This window comes from Sapajus apella, unplaced genomic scaffold (genome assembly GCF_009761245.1).
Source record: "Sapajus apella isolate SASKATOON/1434 unplaced genomic scaffold, GSC_monkey_1.0 scaffold14, whole genome shotgun sequence".
Taxonomy (NCBI): domain Eukaryota; kingdom Metazoa; phylum Chordata; class Mammalia; order Primates; family Cebidae; genus Sapajus; species Sapajus apella.
In genome coordinates this window covers 5,216,362-5,232,110 of record NW_022436954.1, presented here as the reverse complement: position 1 = coordinate 5,232,110, position 15,749 = coordinate 5,216,362, and the positions used below count along the sequence as shown (strand labels likewise).

Genomic DNA, 15,749 nt, shown 5'->3' with positions numbered 1-15,749 from the left:
AAAAAAAAAAAAAAAAAAAAAAAAGAAACCAATTTGGACTTCACCCCAGAAAGGCCTTTACCCTCAGGGGCCAGAGCTGCCTGGGGACCAGGGACGAGCTCCCTGCGACACAGGTGTGTGCAAGGACTCCAGGGAGTCGTGGAGGCCCCAGAGCATTTCTAGCCTTGACCCCGGCCAAGTTGCCAAGTTACTTAACTTCTTTCTGCCTCGGTGGTCTGTGAGGACCACAATGAGTGAATGCATCTAAACTGCTTAGTGTGTGTCTGGCAGCACAGAGTAGGTCTATATACATGTTTGCTTTTTTTCTTTTTCCAGACAGGTTTGCCAGGCTGGAGTGCAATAGCTGGATCACAGCTCACTGAAGTCTTGACCTCCCAGGCTCAAGCGACCTTCCTCTCTTACCCTCCTGAGTGCCTGGGAGCATAGGAATGCACCACCATGCCTGGCTTTTTCTTTTTATCTTATGGTAGAGATGGGAGTCTCACTGTGTTGCCCAGGCTGGTCTTGAACTCCTGGGCTCAAATAATCCTCCTGCCTTGGCCACCCAAATTGCTGGGATTATAAATATGACTCACCGTGCCCAGCCCCTGTTTACTTTTACTATTTGTGCTTGTTTTCTTATCTATAAAATGGGTGAGAAAGGATGCCTGAGGTGGCCCTTGTCCAGCTTTCTCTCTGGTCCCAGTCTCTGGTTTTATTCCCTAGGAAGTTGCCCCTAAGCCTTGTCACCCTGCCTGACTCTATCTCCCTGGGTTTTTTCCCCAGTAAGCAAAGGAAGATGGGGTTGGTGGGCTTCTCAGCTGTGTCCTCAGGTTTACCCCCGGGTGCCTGGGGGATGTGTGTCACAGGAGCGGGGAGTTTCCCTCCTCAGATGAATCAGCTGTGTGACCCGATCCTCATCCCTGCCAGAGCCCTTCCCAGCAGGCGGGAGTGGGGCGCAGCTGCCCCACTGGGAAAATCCCCCAAATCCTGCCAAAGCTCTTGCTGAAGCGTTCTCCTGACTCAGCTGTTTCAGTCCTCTTTGAGTCTGCCTGAATTCTAGCCTGAGTCAGGAGTCGGGCAGATTCTGTCCTTCCCTGGACAGACCCTCTGGAGCCTCCTCCCTGGGGTCTAGGGGTTTGCAGCATATGGGAATGGGAGGAAAAGGAGTTGGTGGGGGCCTCAGTCACCCTTCCCCTGGTTTTATAAAATGAGCAGAGCACAGGGCTTGTCCAAGTTTGCCCAGTGCCCCCTAGGCCGAAGGCACTTCCCTGCTCCAATGTAGGAATGGGCCAGCCAAACAAGGCAGAACCCGCTGCCAGCCCGAGGGGGCTGGTTTTGGGGGGCCATTGACCTGGCAGGCGAGCAGTGCCCACTGTAGACCTGGAGACCCTTCTTGCCCGGTGTGCTTGGTCATTGCACTTTCTAGGCCTCAGTTTCTTCATCAGTAAAAAAGGACATTTGGCCAGGCGCGGCAGCTCATGCCTATAATCCCAGCACTTTGGGAGGCCGAGGCGGGCAGATCACCTGAGGTCAGGCCTTCAAGACCAGCCTGGCCAACATGGAGAAACTCCGTCTGTACTCAAAATACAAAAAATTAGCCGGACGTGGTGGCACATGCCTGTAATCCCAGCTACTCGGGAGGTTGAGGCAGAAGAATGGCTTGAACCCGGGAGGAAGAGGTTGCGTGCCATTGCACTCCAGCCTGGGCAACAAAAGCAAAACTCTTTCAAAAAAAAAAAAGGACTTTTTGGCAGGGCGCGGTGGCTCAAGCCTGTAATCCCAGCACTTTGGGAGGCCGAGGCGGGTGGATCACGAGGTCAGGAGATCGAGACCATCCTGGTCAACATGGTGAAACCCCGTCTCTACTAAAAATACAAAAAATTAGCTGGGCATGGTGGCGCGTGCCTGTAATCCCAGCTACTCAGGAGGCTGAGGCAGGAGAATTGCCTGAACCCAGGAGGCGGAGGTTGCGGTGAGCCGAGATCGCGCCATTGCACTCCAGCCTGGGTAACAAGAGCGAAACTCTGTCTCAAAAAAAAAAAAAAGGACTTTTGGCTGGGAACGGTGGCTCACGCCTGTAATCCCAGCACTTTGGGAGGCTGAGGCAGGCAGATCAGCTGAGGTCAGACATTCGAGACCAATGTGGTAAAATCCCATCTCTCCTGAAAATACAAAAAAATTAATGGGGTGTGATGGCATGTACCTGTGGTCCCAGCTACTCAGGAGGCTGAGGCAGAATTGCTTGAACCCAGGAGGAGGTCGCGGTGAGCTGAGATCATGCCACTGCACTTCAGTCTCAGCCTTGGTGACAGAGTGAAACTCTGTCTCAAAAAAAGAAAAAAAAAAAAAAAAAAGGGACTCAGTTTTGGCCCAGCTTCTCTCCCAGGTGGCTCTGAGGACCCAACCTCCCGTGTGCTTTAGAAACCAGATTGTGAGTCCTTGCAGGGCTCATCTATCTTTGCAGCCTCACCCCAGGAGCACTTCGATAAAGTGGGGGTTCACCAGTGCATCAGGAGCCCTGGAGGTGGGTGACCTGGGTTTGAATCTTGGCTTTGCCACTCACTTGCTTTGTAACCTCGAGCCAATTATTGAACTTGTCTGGACCTCAGTGTCCTCTTCTGCAAAACAGCAATAATAATAGAGCCAGGTGAAACTTAGATGAAATCATGTAGGTAAACGCTTAGCACCATGCCTGGCTCTTGTTATGAATAGAATGAGGAAACGGAGGCCCAAAGAGAGAGTGGCTTTAATTCACTCACTCATTTATTCAAGAATGTTCACTGGGTGCAGTGGCTCACGCCTGTAATTCCAGCACTTTGGGAGGTTAAGGTGGGAGGATCGCTTGAGCCTAGGAGTTCAAAGTTGCAGTGAGCCATGATCATGCCACTGCACTGCAGCCTGGGCAACAGAGCAAGACCCTGTCTCAAAAAAAATGTTTACTTGGCATCTGCACTAGGCTGGGCCCTATGCCGGATGCTGGAAGATAAAGCATAGCCACTGTTCTGAAAGGACCTGACACGCAAATGAGAGAAGCAGGCCGGTGGGAGTTGTGGGAGCCTCGGGGACATGCCTGGGACAGTTGGGGCGAGGAAGATTGCAGGAGGATCCTGGAGAATTACACCTGAGCCGGTGGGTGTGCGACATGGAACCAGGAAAGGAAGTGGGCGAGGGTAAGCCAAGCAGAGGCTATGGCACAAGCAAAGGCGTGAAAATGAGAAAGGCCAGCGTGTGTGCAAGAAAGTCACATGCAGCTTAACGTTCTTGGACAAGGAGTGTGAAGCAGGGAGTGGAAACTGGATGAGGCAGAAGGGTCTGGCAGGGGCTGAACCTGAGTCACCAAGTACTTCATTCATTTGTGTAATAATTTATGGAGTCGTTGTTCTGGCCAAGCACTGTGCTAGGCTCTGGGGACAGGGCTGAGATCTAGACACTGTTCCTGCCTTCATGGAGCACAGTATGGGCATGGGCCTTAGGGGCCAGCAGGAGACGGACATCAATCAAGCCATTACACAAGTCACCACACACTCCTGCCATCAGGGCTGCAAGGCAGGTGTTCAAGCAGAAGGAAGCCTGAGGCCCAGGGCTGCTCACCAGGTGGTGAAGGAAGTGCCAGACGGCTCCAGCGGGGTGAGCATGGGCAGAAAGGGGTGCCCGAGGTAAGTGGGGGCAGTCGATGGGCACCAGGTCATGTCCAGTGCAGGAGAGTAGACTCTATCTTGCAGGCCGCAGGGAGCCACAGAAGGGCTTTTGGCAGAAGGACATGGCCACTCTGCAGGAGGGATCTGTTGACCTGGCTGTGGAGAATGGAGGGGGACAAGGGGAGAGTGGAGGTGGCTTGGGAGAGGTGGGTTGTGGGCTGGGGCAGGGCACGGGGATTAAGAGGGGCTGTGTGTATGACACACTCAGCTACAGAAGAAGCCAGTGCTGTTGACCCCACTTGGGCATCTCTGCTGGATCCATGAGGTGCCTTGGCCCACTTTGGTCGAGTGCAAGGCACTGATGGTCTGAGGGAGGCAGAGCACCAGGCTCCAACTCGGAGACCACCCAGCTCTAGGGACTTCCCAAGGCTGGGCAGAGGGGGACTCAGACCTGGGGAAGCTCAGGGTGGGGAGGAAGCTGGAGAGAGCACTGAGCCAGCATCTCATGACTCAGCCACTTCCACCCAGTCAGCCCGGTGGCATCTCCGCTCCCCTGCTCTAAATTCCAATTCAGTGAGACTGCTGGAGGCTGAGTCAGCCCCGGCACGAGAGCTGTGTCCCAAGGGGCTCCCTGCCAGACACCCTGGCCCCCAACCAAGACCAGGGCCAGACACAGGGCTGGAGAGGTGGAGGGGTATAGGAGCCAGGCTCCGACAGCAAGTCCCAGCAGAGCAGGGCAGGCTAGTGAGATCACGTGGGTGAAAGGTGCTTTGTGCGTTGTAAAAAGCTCAGGTGAGCTCTCCTCGGTGAGCGCAGGGACTCACTGCCTGAGAAAGCGACAGGGATGCAAGTCTCACTCTGCCCACCTCATCATATGACACTGAGAACACTCCTTTCCCTTCTTGGCTTCAATTTCCTTGACCACACAATGGGGCCAACGTCTCCTAAAGAAGTTCTGAGAAATAATACACATGAAAGTGCTTTGCAAACTGTCCGGGGAGGAGCAATGGCAGGGCTTCCAAAGAGACCACTCAGGGTTGTGCAGGTTGTTCACTGCACAAGGATGTCCAGCCTAGGGTGTGGAAATCCAGCCCATCCTCTGCTCCCAAACCACATACCCCAGCCTAAGACTGCTTGGACTTACAGGGTTCCTTTTTCTAATATGTACATGTGCACCCTGAGGGCTAACAGTGGCCCCTTAGACGTTCCTGGAGGAGTCAATCCCTGGAATTATGGGAAATCACTGAGAAACTGATTTGGGATGGAGGAGAAGTGGGGCTGCTTTTGCAGAGGTTCTAATGACAGGGCCCAGCCTCGGCAGTGAGGCACATCTTATAGCTAGGGGCAGCTATGAGGGCCTGGCTGGATCAAGGGGGTAGTCTCTCCTGGCCCTGCCTCTCTCTAGCAACCAAAGCAGGTAACCACCAAGACAGTATTTTAAAAAACACTCAAGACACAGACCCAAGATGGGTTTTATTGAAATGCCAGGAGCAGGCACATGTCAAAGTAGGCAAGGAAGGGGGGACAGTGGTGGTGTAGGCTGTGTGAGTTGGCAGGGATGAGCAGGTCTCATGTCCATGGCCCTGGCATTCCCTCTGCCAGGGGATGAGTAGGCACAACTACCCTCCCCCCAAAATGGCATGCTCAGGCCAGCGGGGCCCCTACCCTCTGGACCATGAAGGCTCCAAGGACAGGGGCTGGAAGCACTGTTTTCTCCCTTGTGAGGGGGAAGGAGAGAAGGGGAGATGCAGGAGGAAGGGGAGGTATAGCGGGGATGAGCGTGGCCAAGGAAGGCTCTCCTAGGTGTCTGCACCCAAACCCTGGTCCTGGGCAGTGGAGAGGAGCAGCATTAAAAAGGGAGGCTGAGGGTTCGTCCCTCGGGAACTGGAGTGCCCCAGCCTGTGGGGGCTTGAGCCAGCCCTGAACAGAGGGCAGAAGTTCAAGCGGACTGAAGATGCAGGTCGTTCCCAAGTGATCTAGTCCCCAGAGCTGGAGGGTTGGCCTTCATGGGATAAGGAGGAAGACAGGAGGATCCATCCCCAGCATGGAGGAGGCAGAAGGCAGTCTCCTCAGTTTGGCCCCTCTAGGTCAGCTCCACATTGTTGGCACGGTCAAGCACTCGGGAGCCACGGGCACCACCCCCAAGCTGGAAACGGCTCTCATAGAGAGTGGGGCAGAGGTGCCAGCGGTTGGCCCGGTAGATGCCCAGGTAGGTGTAGACGTCAGGCTTGTAGGTGAGCAGGCACTTAATGCCTGCTGCACGGATGGCTGAATCTGCCTCCAGTACACCCAATCGGTCCGTGAAGTCATCTGTGTAAACACAGATGACCTGGCGCCCACCCTCCTTGGCCCGTGGGCTCACCTTGGCCACCTGAAGCTGGCCTTCAACCACGGCCCGGGCAATGCCAGCCCAGGCGTGGTCCAGCTTGAAACCCGGTGCCAGATGCATCAGCCACTTGCCCGAGAGCACATGGTGGGTGATAGCCAGCTGTCGCAGGGTACCTGGAGTGATGGGCCGCCCGCTGGTCTGCAGCGCTTCCCAGGCTGCCTGCAGGCCCTGCACGTCCCCGGAGTTGGGGCTGTAGCCGTGCCCATACACTGCAATCCAGCCCACAGGCTCTGAGTTGGGTGAACCGGGGTCCCCATAACGGGTAACTTGGGATGGTGGGTACTTGGCCAGCCAGGCATCCAGCTCGGTGGCAGGCGTTGTTCGGGCATCAAACACTAGCCAGGGGTCCATGTCAGCTGCCATGGCCTCTGCAGCCAGGTGCTCAGCGGTGAAGCCATCCTCACGGCCACCTGGAGAGTCCTCCTCTTCTAGCTCCTCACTTGGTTCCATCCTGCTGTGAGGGAACCGAGGGAAGGCGGAGTCAGAGACAGTAACTACAGGTGCTAAACACGGGATTAAACTGTGGCCCTGGGTAAGAGTTACTGTCGATGCGCCTCAGTTGCCTCATCTTTACAATGGGCTAACAACTGTTCCTGTCCCGTAGATCCGTTGTGAAAATTAGATACCTGAGGAGTGAGCGCTCCAGAAGAGTTGCTACAGTTATTACTATTCTCCTTGACTTATAGACAAGGAAACTGAGGCTCAGAGAAAAAGGAATTGCCCAAGGTCACACCCGTAGTGTGTAACAGAGCCGAAAGGTGAATCCAGGCGTGGGAGCATCGCCCCAGCTACACCTCCCGGCCCTGCCAAGGTCCCCTTTTCCGGCAGGTATCTGGAGCGCTGGCATTTAATGGAGGGAGGCAGAGAAGCGCAGGTTCGCGCAGCTCCCGAGGCCGGCTCTGTAGGGCCAGGCCTCCTGGGCAGGCGTCATCGGGCCCACTTAAAGACGACGACACTGAGGCCCAGAGAGGGCACGATCCGGTCCGAGGCCAATGGGGCGGAGCCCGGACTCGAACCTGGACTTGTTAGAGCCTGCAGGAGCGCAGGCTCCGGCCTTGCCGCGCCCGCCGCCATTAGCGTCCATGGCCCGAGCTTCGCCCCCGCCCCAGCCCTGCCCTGCCCTTCCCGCCGCCCGCAGTCACCTCCGGCCTTCGCTGCGTTCGACGCCGACCCAGCCCCGGGCCCGACTCCGCTCCTGCCGCGGCTCCGCGCCACCGCCACCGCGCCCCGCCCCCGCCACGGCCGCCGCTGCCGCCGCCGCCATCTTAGCGCCGCGCCGCCACGGGGCGGGACCGCCGGCCACAGCGCGGCACCGCGGGGCGGGGCCGACAGGGGAAGGGGCGGGGCCTGCGGGGAGGTGCTGCTGGGGGGCGGGGACATCGCGGGAACCCGGGGGTGGGGTGGGGGGCGGGGCCAACGTTCGCTCTTCTGGCCTTGGGGGCGGGCGGGAGCGGCGGTCCAGACCCGGGACTGACGCGCACCGCCCGGGAGGCTCCAGGAAGAGGGCACTAGGGCCCGGCGAGCGGCGTCTTAACCGGCGGCGCTAGGACCCCACGGGAAGCAGCGGGGGCGGAGCGGGCGGCACCAGGACCCGGGGGAACCGCGGCGGGCGGGCGGCGAGCAGGCCCGGGAGCCGGGAGGCTGCGGGTGGCGGCGCTGGACCCGACGCGGTGAGAGAGGCCTCGAGATGCCGAGCAAGAAGAAGAAGTACAACGCGCGGTTCCCGCCGGTGAGCACGTGGCAGAGCCCGGCAGGAGTGGGCCCTGTTCCCGGGAGGCTTAGGCCCAGTTCCTGCTGGGGAGGCGGGCGCGCCGCTGTGTTCGGGGGCCTGGACGCCCCGCCCCCTCCGTGCCCTCCTGTCCCCCGCCCCTTTTCTCCGGGGATGCCCCTTCCTCCCCCAGCATCCCCTTCGGGGACGGAGGCGACGGGGTCTGAACTCTGCTCCCCCACCTGCAGGCGCGGATCAAGAAGATCATGCAGACGGACGAAGAGATTGGGAAGGTGGCGGCGGCAGTGCCTGTCATCATCTGTATCCTGCCGGGGTCTGGCCGGGTCGAGGGGCGTGGGGGAGGGAGGCAGCAGGTCGCCCTCTCCCGCCCCCGCGTTCTCCTTGACGCCCCTCAGCCCGAGCGCTCGAGCTCTTCCTAGAGTCGCTGTTGAAGAAGGCCTGCCAGGTGACCCAGTCCCGAAACGCCAAGACCATGACCACATCCCACCTGTGAGCGGCGGGGCTGGCGCGGGGAGTTCACGCGCGGAGGGAGGCAGAGCCTGGATAGCGAGGGAGGTGGGCGGCGGCCGGGACACCAGCGAGGCCTCAGACTGGTGGAGGAGGGGCTGGGCGTCCCGGCAGAGGGAGCCACCTGAGCAAAGGAGGGCAGACCTGGGGGTGGTGTTGGGGCCTGGGCTCCAGTCTGACGTCCGGGGCCCCTTGCTGTCACTCGCTGAGGGTCTGGGTGTCTGGGCCCCTCCTGAGTGCCAGCCCCTCCCCACCTCTTCCAGGAAGCAGTGCATCGAGCTGGAGCAGCAGTTTGACTTCTTGAAAGACCTGGTGGCATCTGTGCCTGACATGCAGGGAGACGGGGAGGACAACCACATGGATGGGGAAAAGGGCCCCCGCAGGTGCGGCCAGGGCCTGGCGTACAGTGGGGAAGGCCAAGGCCACAGGGCTTGGGGTGGCCGAGGAGTAGGGAGACCTCTGGGCAGATGGACTGTACCTTCCCAAAGGGGCCGGAAGCCAGGCAGTGGCAGCCGAAAGAACGGTGGGATGGGAACGAAAAGCAAGGACAAGAAGCTGTCCGGGACAGACTCGGAGCAGGAGGTGAGTGAGGCCCCAACGCTTCGGCCTGCCCTTGGTGATGGGACCGGCAGCCTCGCCTCAGACTGAACCAGCTGGAGGCCAGCTCTCGTCCTTTTCTGTGACCTCTTTGTACCCCAGTTTCATTGTAAATTGGGGCTATGAGGTCTCCTGCTGTCTCTGTCACCCCCGGTGATGGGCTCTTGCCTTTTCTTGTCAACTCTGACCTCTGCGGTGCTCGCAGGATGAATCTGAGGACACAGACACTGACGGAGAAGAAGAGACATCGCAACCCCCACCCCAGGCCAGCCACCCCCCTGCCCACTTTCAGAGGTGAGCAGCCCAGAGCCATGGGAGGGCGCTGGCAGACTCACCCAGAGCCGGCTCACCCCTCCTGCTTTTCCTGGCTCCTTGGTCTTGCTGATTGTGGCAGATTTGGGGGTGGGAGGAGAATAACTGAGGAGGGCTTGAAGGCAGGAGACTGTTCTTCCGAGAGATCCTGTCCCACCCTGCCAGCGCCCATGGGTGGAGCCTGGGCCTACCGTGCCTGAACTGCCTTAAGCCTTGGTCCCATGCATCTGGAGGGTAGTGGTGGGAGGGAGGATGGGGGAAGGAAGGTCTTGGCAGCTGCCCCTGTGGAGGGCAGGTGGGGCTCAGGCTCGACTCCCCCCTGCCTTCTGCCCTGCAGCCCCCCGACACCCTTCCTGCCCTTCGCCTCTACTCTGCCGTTGCCCCCAGCACCCCCAGGCCCTTCAGCACCAGACGCAGAGGATGAAGAGGATTACGACTCCTAGCGCCCTCCGCCCCCCAGGCAATAGGCCCTTTTAGTTGATTTTTGTTGCTCTGGGGGGAGGAGGGAAAGTAGAGCTGTTCTTGAATTTATTAAAAAAATTAATAAAAGGGAATCATCAGTGTCTGTCCCAGGCTCTCTGCAGGATGTCATGGTTGCTGTCCCATCCCCCCACCTGCCTTCCCCACGTGAAACTGGGAGCTGGGCCTGGGTCAGTGGCAGGTGAAGCGGTATCAAGGGAAGGAGGTGTCAGCTGGGGAGGCTGGAGGCCCCAGCTCTGCTGAGCAGCACCAGGGCTGCTGACCGACTGAAGGGAGGTGGGAGAGCTTGCAGGTGCTGGGCACTCTGGGGACATTGCTGAGTGAAGGGAGGTGGGAGAGCTTGCAGGTGCCGGGCACTCGGGGACATTGCTGAGTGAAGGGAGGTGGGAGAGCTTGCAGGTGCCGGGCACTCGGGGGACATTGCTGACCCCCAGCAGCCTGCTGCCCTGCCCTGAGCAGCCTCTTGCCTCTGATGGAGACCGTTCTGCCCACTGTGGGCTGCTGTGATGGGATAAGTGGGACAGGGAACAGGAACGGGTCTTGGAAACTGTAGAGTCCTGCTCCCAGTGCAGTGAAAGGCATGTGGGAAGGAGCAGACATACTGAGATTATGCAGGGCCTTGAAGGTGGTTTTTGCACAGGGCAGTGGCAGTCTGTTCATCCAGATACATTTCAGAGCAGACTCAGGAGCTGCGCTACCCATAAAGCAGAGGTACTGGGTGAGGCTGGGGTTCGTGCAGGTGGCCCATGAGGGGCCTCCTGGGGCCCAGGGGACATTCAGTTTTAAAGGTCTACTGGCATGGTGGCATATGCCTGTGGTCCCAGCTATTCAGGAGGCTGAGGCCGGAGTTCGAGGCAGCACTGAGCCATGACTGCACCACTGCACTCCAGGCTGGGCAACACAGCATTACCCCGTCTCAAAAAGAAAAATCTCAAAAAATATATATATGTATATATGTACGTATAATTTGTTTCTTAACAAACTCACTGGTTTTCTTGTGGGCACTGGTGGCAGCAGGGAACCAACAGAAGTCTGGGTGAGGGTGATGGCAGCTGGAGCAGGGTGAGGTAGGGGCACAGTGAGTGGTGGGCAGGCTTGAGTCTGTGCTGGCCTCGGCCTTGAGCATGGAGATGGCTGGCTGGACATGGAGGTTGAGGGGATTGTTAAGGGTGACCCCCGGGTTTCTTTCTGCAGTGGCTTTGGTGGGCAGGGGCTCCTTCCCTGCTGGGGGCCACAGGGAGAAGAACAGGGTTCGGACTGAAGATCAGTCTGGCTGTGATGAATCAGGGGTGCCTGTGAGGCCGCTGAGGGGAGGTGCCTAGTAGGTGTGTGAACATAGCGAGACAAAGATGCATGTGAGCCTCAAAAGCAGGTGACCTCACTAAGCATGGGGCTCTGGAGCAGGTCACCCAAGGAGACGAGGGTGGCCACAAGCTGGGCCACCCAGGATCCACAGTGGTACCCACCCAGGTTTGTGTAGAAGCAGGGAGAGGTCAATTATCAGATGTCGTGGACAGGAGGTGGTGCCTGCGAGCTGCCCCTCAGCTTTCCTGGAGCTTCTGCCAGTGCTGCTTGGGCCTTGGTGGCGGTTGGAGGGGGCGAGGGGGCTGGAGGTAAGAGACCCTGAGGCGTGTGAAAGCGGTAGTTAGAGATCCCAACCAGAGACTGCTCAGAGTATGGGGCACCAGAGTTGGGGGTGGTTTGTTTGTTTATGTATATATATTTACATTATGTGTTACATATATATAAATTTCTCATACTATATGGATGTATGGGGGTGGTTTTTAGATGGCAGGAATGCAAACTTTTAGAGAGAGAGTGGCTGCAGGGACAGGATGGGAGAGAATTGATAGGGTGAGGTAGGGGAACCTCAGGCCAACCCCAACCTGCCAAGGGATAGGCAGTGAGTGGGTTTTGGGGAGAGGATTGAGAACTTTTTTTTTTTTTCAATTTGAGATGGAGTCACTCTTTCATCCAGGCTGGAGTGCAGTGGTGTGATCTTGGCTCACGGCAGCTTCCACTTCCTGGGTTCAAGAGATTCTCCTGCCTCAGCCTCCCAAGTAGCTGGGATTACAGGCACCCCTCACCACTCCTGCCTAATTTTTGTATTTTTGCTAGAGACAGGGTTTAGCCATGTTGGCCAGGTTGGTCTCAAACTCCTGACCTCAAGTGATCCGCCTGACCTCGCCTCCCAAAGTGTTGGGATTACAGGCGTGAGCCACCTCGCCCAGCCAGAGGTAACACTTTTTTTTATTTAAATTTGTTTGTTTTGTTTTGTTTTAGAGCGAGGGCCTCTCTTTGTTGCCAAGACTAGCATGATCATGGCTCACTGCAGCTTTCTGGGCTCAAGGGATCCTCCCACCTCATCCTCCAGAGTAGCTGGGACTATAGGCGTGTATTGTTTGTGTGTGCGCGCGCATGTGTAGAGATGAGGTCTCAGTATGTTGCTCTGGCTGGTCTCGAACTCATGGTCTCAAGTGATCCTCCCACCTTGGCCTTCCAACACGCTGGGCTTACAGGCGTGAGCTACTGCACCTGGCTAGTTTTTGCAGTTTTTATCTTCCCAGGTCTCTGATTTCTCTGTGAAGCAGGGGGCGGGTCTCCTTCCCTGAGTGAGGGGCCCAAAAAAGGAGAAGATGGGTTGAAACAGCCAAGGCTGATGAGAGGGTCAAGGATTTGAGGCATGGAGAGGGGACAGCCCTGGGAAACTGGAAACTGGGGCATCTGCGGGCCTTGCCTGCCTCTTGGCGCCCGCGTTGGTCACAGTGCTTTTGGTTTCCTTTCGGGAACCACCTCTTCTCTGCTGGAACCTGTGCTCTGGGTAGCTGAGCCCACTCCCTAGGGTGAGGGGTGTGAGTGGCGCTCCGGCCTAGCCCCTCACAGAGCCACCCACACTCTGCCACTGATTGGTGCAGAGGTGGGGTCCTGGGCCCCAGAACTTCAGGTGGGACCATCGGGAAAGCGTTTTGACAAGATCGCTGGCGAGGTGACAGCGGCCACACTGGGGCAGTGGAGCTGGCGGAATGCGTGTGGGCCGGGAGCTGTTGGAAGCCACTTATTACCCCAAGGGCCCATCCCACCTGAGAACAAAGCCAGCACAGGGAGCAGAGCCAAGGGGTCCAGAGACAAGAGCTTTCTGATGCCATGTGGGCACTTGGGGCTGCACTGGCCTGAGGCCTGTGCACCTTGGACTTCTTAGTCACATGAGCCAATAAACATTTCCCTCCTCTAAGCCAGTTTGCTTTCTGTCTTGTCACTGAAAGAGCTCTGGTTGACATAGGGCCTGTGGACAGGAGGTGGATCCCACTGACCCAGGGGCAGCTTTCTCTCAAAACAGATGGGGGCAGACCCAGGGAAGGTAGACCCTTGGGGTCACCAGAAGGAGGTTGTGCCAAGCGTGTGTAAGGAGTAGGAGAGGGAAAAACCCCTGGGACCCTATTGCTGGGTCCATCCAAGAGGTGAGGGTCAGAACAGGGAGGGTTCAAGGTGACACCTGGAAAGACGAGAAGGCTGGGGTGCAGGGGGCGCCTCTCACTGCATAAGGGTGAAAGGCCCGAGGAGGCCTAGGTGGGCGGGAGGAGCTGCTTGGAACAGCTGGCCTGCACCTCTGTATTCTTGGCCTGCTCATTCAGCCTTGAGGCAGAGTGCTTAAGACTGGAATCTCCAGAGCCAGGCCCAGGGTTCAAATCCTGGCTCTTCCATTTACTAATCTTGGACAAATTCTCCAACATCTCTGCGTCAGTTTTCTCACCTGTAAAATCGGGCTAGTTGTTACCTATGCTAATTATATGTACTATGTATTTTCTGTTTTTTAAATATATATGCTATATATTTAATAGTCACTCCTCAGTGTCCTGGGGGATTGGTTCCAGGACCCCCATAGATACCAAAATCCATGGATGCCCAAGTCCCAAAGTTGGCTCTGCAGAACCTGCCAATAGGCAAAGCCAACCTTTCATATCCACAGGTTTTACATCCTGTGAATATTGTATTTTTGGTCTGCAGTTGGTTGAATCCACAGATGTGGGACCCACGGGTGTGGAGGGCCAACTGTACTGCATATACCTGTATGAGGGCAAAGCTTGCTGATGTCTTAAAGCCCAGACATACAGGTTCGAATGCAGGGGAAGTTTGTATCTTGCCTATAGAAGGTTCATAATGGGATTTATCTGATCAGTGGGCAGCCTTCTCTAAGAGGGATTGTAGGGATGTGGCTCTTTTGGTGCCATCTTCCTCAGCCCGTGACTTCCAAGGTTACTGTGGAAGGGGAGAGCTCAGAGCTCATGGAGGCTTTAATGGGCCAGGATGGGAAGTGGTCCGGTGCCTCTGCTCACCTGCCACTACTAGGAGTTTCTGCTGACCTCACAGGCCATGGGCAGGGCTTGGCCCAGCCTGTGCCAAGTGTTAGGATGCAGCCTCCTGAGACAGAGAGCAGGGGCTCAGGGGAGATTGTGTTCCTGACTGGGCGACGTGGCCCCTAGGTACCTCCTAGGAGTGGAGAAAGATGGCTTCTGCCCAGTGGATGCCACTGGACACCGGGAAGGGACCTCCTATCAGTGCCCTGTCTGCAGAGCTCTGCTGGGGAACCGATGATTTCCTCTGTCTTTTTTCTAGCTGTGGGAAGCCTTCAGCCAAGTCCATCTGAATGTCTTAGTCTGATCTCAGCTGTGCCCAGGGTGTAGGTGTGACCAGGATGTGAAACGGGGAGCAGCTTCTGAGGCCAGCATGGCAGCCAATGACAGTGATACTCCCTGCTGGGTGGAGAGCCACTCTCTGTAGCCCACCACAGGGTTCCATCAGCAGATGTTTCCTGAGCACCCAACATCATTACTCAGCAGGGAAATGAGGTAACAGTCACCCACCAAAAGTCCGACATTAAGAGTCTGATATCCCTGGCCAGGAGCAGTGGCTCATGCCTGTAATCCCAGCACTTTGGGAAGCCGCTGTGGGCAGATTACCTGAGGCCTGGAGTTGGAGATGAGCCTGGCAAACAGAGTGAAACCCCACCTTTACTAAAAATACAAAAATTTAGCTGGGCGTGGTGGCGGGTGCCTGTATATCCCAGCTACTTGGGAGGCTGAGGCAGGAGAATCACTTGAATGCAGGAGGAGGAGGCTGCAGTGAGCTAAGATCACACCATTGCACTCCAGCCTGGGCAACAGGAACTAAACTCTGTCTCAAAAACAAAACAAAAGGCTGGGCGTGGTGGCTCACGCCTGTAATCCCAGCACTTTGGGAGGCCAAGGCAGGCGGATCACCTGAGGTCAGGAGTTCAAGACCAACCTGACCAATATGGTAAAACCCCATCTCTACTAAAACCACAAAAATCAGCCAAGTATGGCAGCACATGCCTGTAATCCCAGCTACTCAGAAGGCTGATTGTGCCACTGCACTCCAGCCTGGGTGACAGAGTGAGACTCTTGTCTCAAAAAAAAGAGTCTGACACCCCCAAATACTAGAGAGGAAGTGGCTACACAGCACTCACACATGGCTGGCAGAAATGTCAGTAGGTACAACCACCTTGGAAAACCGTTCAGCAGTTTCTTTTTAACACACACACTTCCCCTATGACGCAGCAATTCCACTCCTTGGTAGCTACCCAAGAGAGATGGGGGCATAGGGCCACCAGAAGACATGTACAAGGCTGTAGCCCCAAACTGGAAACAGCTCAATGCCCGTCAACAAGAGCATGAATACAGAAATGGTGGAATATTGTTTGATAGAACAGCAGTCAAAGGAACCGCTGTCACAGGCAACACCGTGGGAAGATCTTGTAGACCTTATGTGGAGCAAAGGAAGCCAAACGAACAAGTGCGTGGACGAGGCTGGGCGCAGTGGCTCACGCCTGTAACCCCAGCAGTTTTGGAGGCCGAGGCGGCCGGATCACAAGCTCAAGAGATGGAGACCATCCTGGCCAACGTGGTGAAACCCCGTATCTACTAAAAATATAAAAATTAGCTGGACGTGGTGGTGCACGTGAGCTATTTGGGAGGCTGAGGCAGGAGAATCACTTGAACCTGGGGGGTGGAGGTTGCGATAAGCTGAGATCATGCCACTCCACTCCAGCCTGGTGACAAAGCGAGACTCCGTCTCAAAAAAAAAAAAAAAAAAAAAA

General features: G+C 56.8%; 2 protein-coding genes across 5 annotated transcripts; one reads left to right on the top strand and one right to left on the bottom strand.

Moving 5' to 3' along the window:
- Window positions 1-5,055: 5,055 nt before the first annotated feature.
- CUNH11orf68 (chromosome unknown C11orf68 homolog) lies at window positions 5,056-7,286 on the bottom strand. 3 transcript variants are annotated; one of them, XM_032282794.1, is made up of 2 exons: window positions 7,152-7,286; window positions 5,056-6,463 (listed from the first exon to the last, which is right to left on the bottom strand). In XM_032282794.1, exons 1-2 carry the CDS (start codon window positions 7,271-7,273, stop codon window positions 5,704-5,706), a joined length of 882 nt encoding a protein of 293 aa, XP_032138685.1. In that variant the 5' UTR covers window positions 7,274-7,286; the 3' UTR covers window positions 5,056-5,703. The 3 variants fall into 3 exon arrangements, with proteins under 3 accessions (XP_032138685.1, XP_032138686.1, XP_032138687.1); XM_032282795.1 differs by having other exon boundaries at window positions 5,056-6,460; window positions 7,152-7,284; XM_032282796.1 differs by lacking the exon at window positions 7,152-7,286 and adding an exon at window positions 7,026-7,109.
- A 132-nt stretch (window positions 7,287-7,418) lies between these two features.
- DRAP1 (DR1 associated protein 1) lies at window positions 7,419-9,733 on the top strand. 2 transcript variants are annotated; one of them, XM_032282792.1, is made up of 7 exons: window positions 7,419-7,738; window positions 7,966-8,038; window positions 8,134-8,227; window positions 8,509-8,628; window positions 8,734-8,827; window positions 9,048-9,136; window positions 9,492-9,733. In XM_032282792.1, the coding sequence occupies exons 1-7, from the start codon at window positions 7,697-7,699 to the stop codon at window positions 9,595-9,597; spliced, it is 618 nt and encodes a 205-aa protein (XP_032138683.1). In that variant the 5' UTR covers window positions 7,419-7,696; the 3' UTR covers window positions 9,598-9,733. The 2 variants fall into 2 exon arrangements, with proteins under 2 accessions (XP_032138683.1, XP_032138684.1); XM_032282793.1 differs by lacking the exon at window positions 8,509-8,628.
- The last annotated feature ends 6,016 nt before the right edge of the window (window positions 9,734-15,749 follow it).

Bases quoted from the DNA above. Each gene is read 5' to 3' on its own strand.
- CUNH11orf68 (XM_032282794.1), bottom strand. From the start codon at position 7,273: ATGGCGGCGGCGGCAGCGGCGGCCGTGGCGGGGGCGGGGCGCGGTGGC. The intron at 6,464-7,151 runs GTGACTGCGGGC...GTTCCCTCACAG, and splicing joins GAACGCAGCGAAGGCCGGAG to CAGGATGGAACCAAGTGAGG.
- DRAP1 (XM_032282792.1), top strand. From the start codon at position 7,697: ATGCCGAGCAAGAAGAAGAAGTACAACGCGCGGTTCCCGCCG. The intron at 7,739-7,965 runs GTGAGCACGTGG...CCCCACCTGCAG, and splicing joins ACAACGCGCGGTTCCCGCCG to GCGCGGATCAAGAAGATCAT. The intron at 8,228-8,508 runs GTGAGCGGCGGG...CACCTCTTCCAG, and splicing joins ACCATGACCACATCCCACCT to GAAGCAGTGCATCGAGCTGG.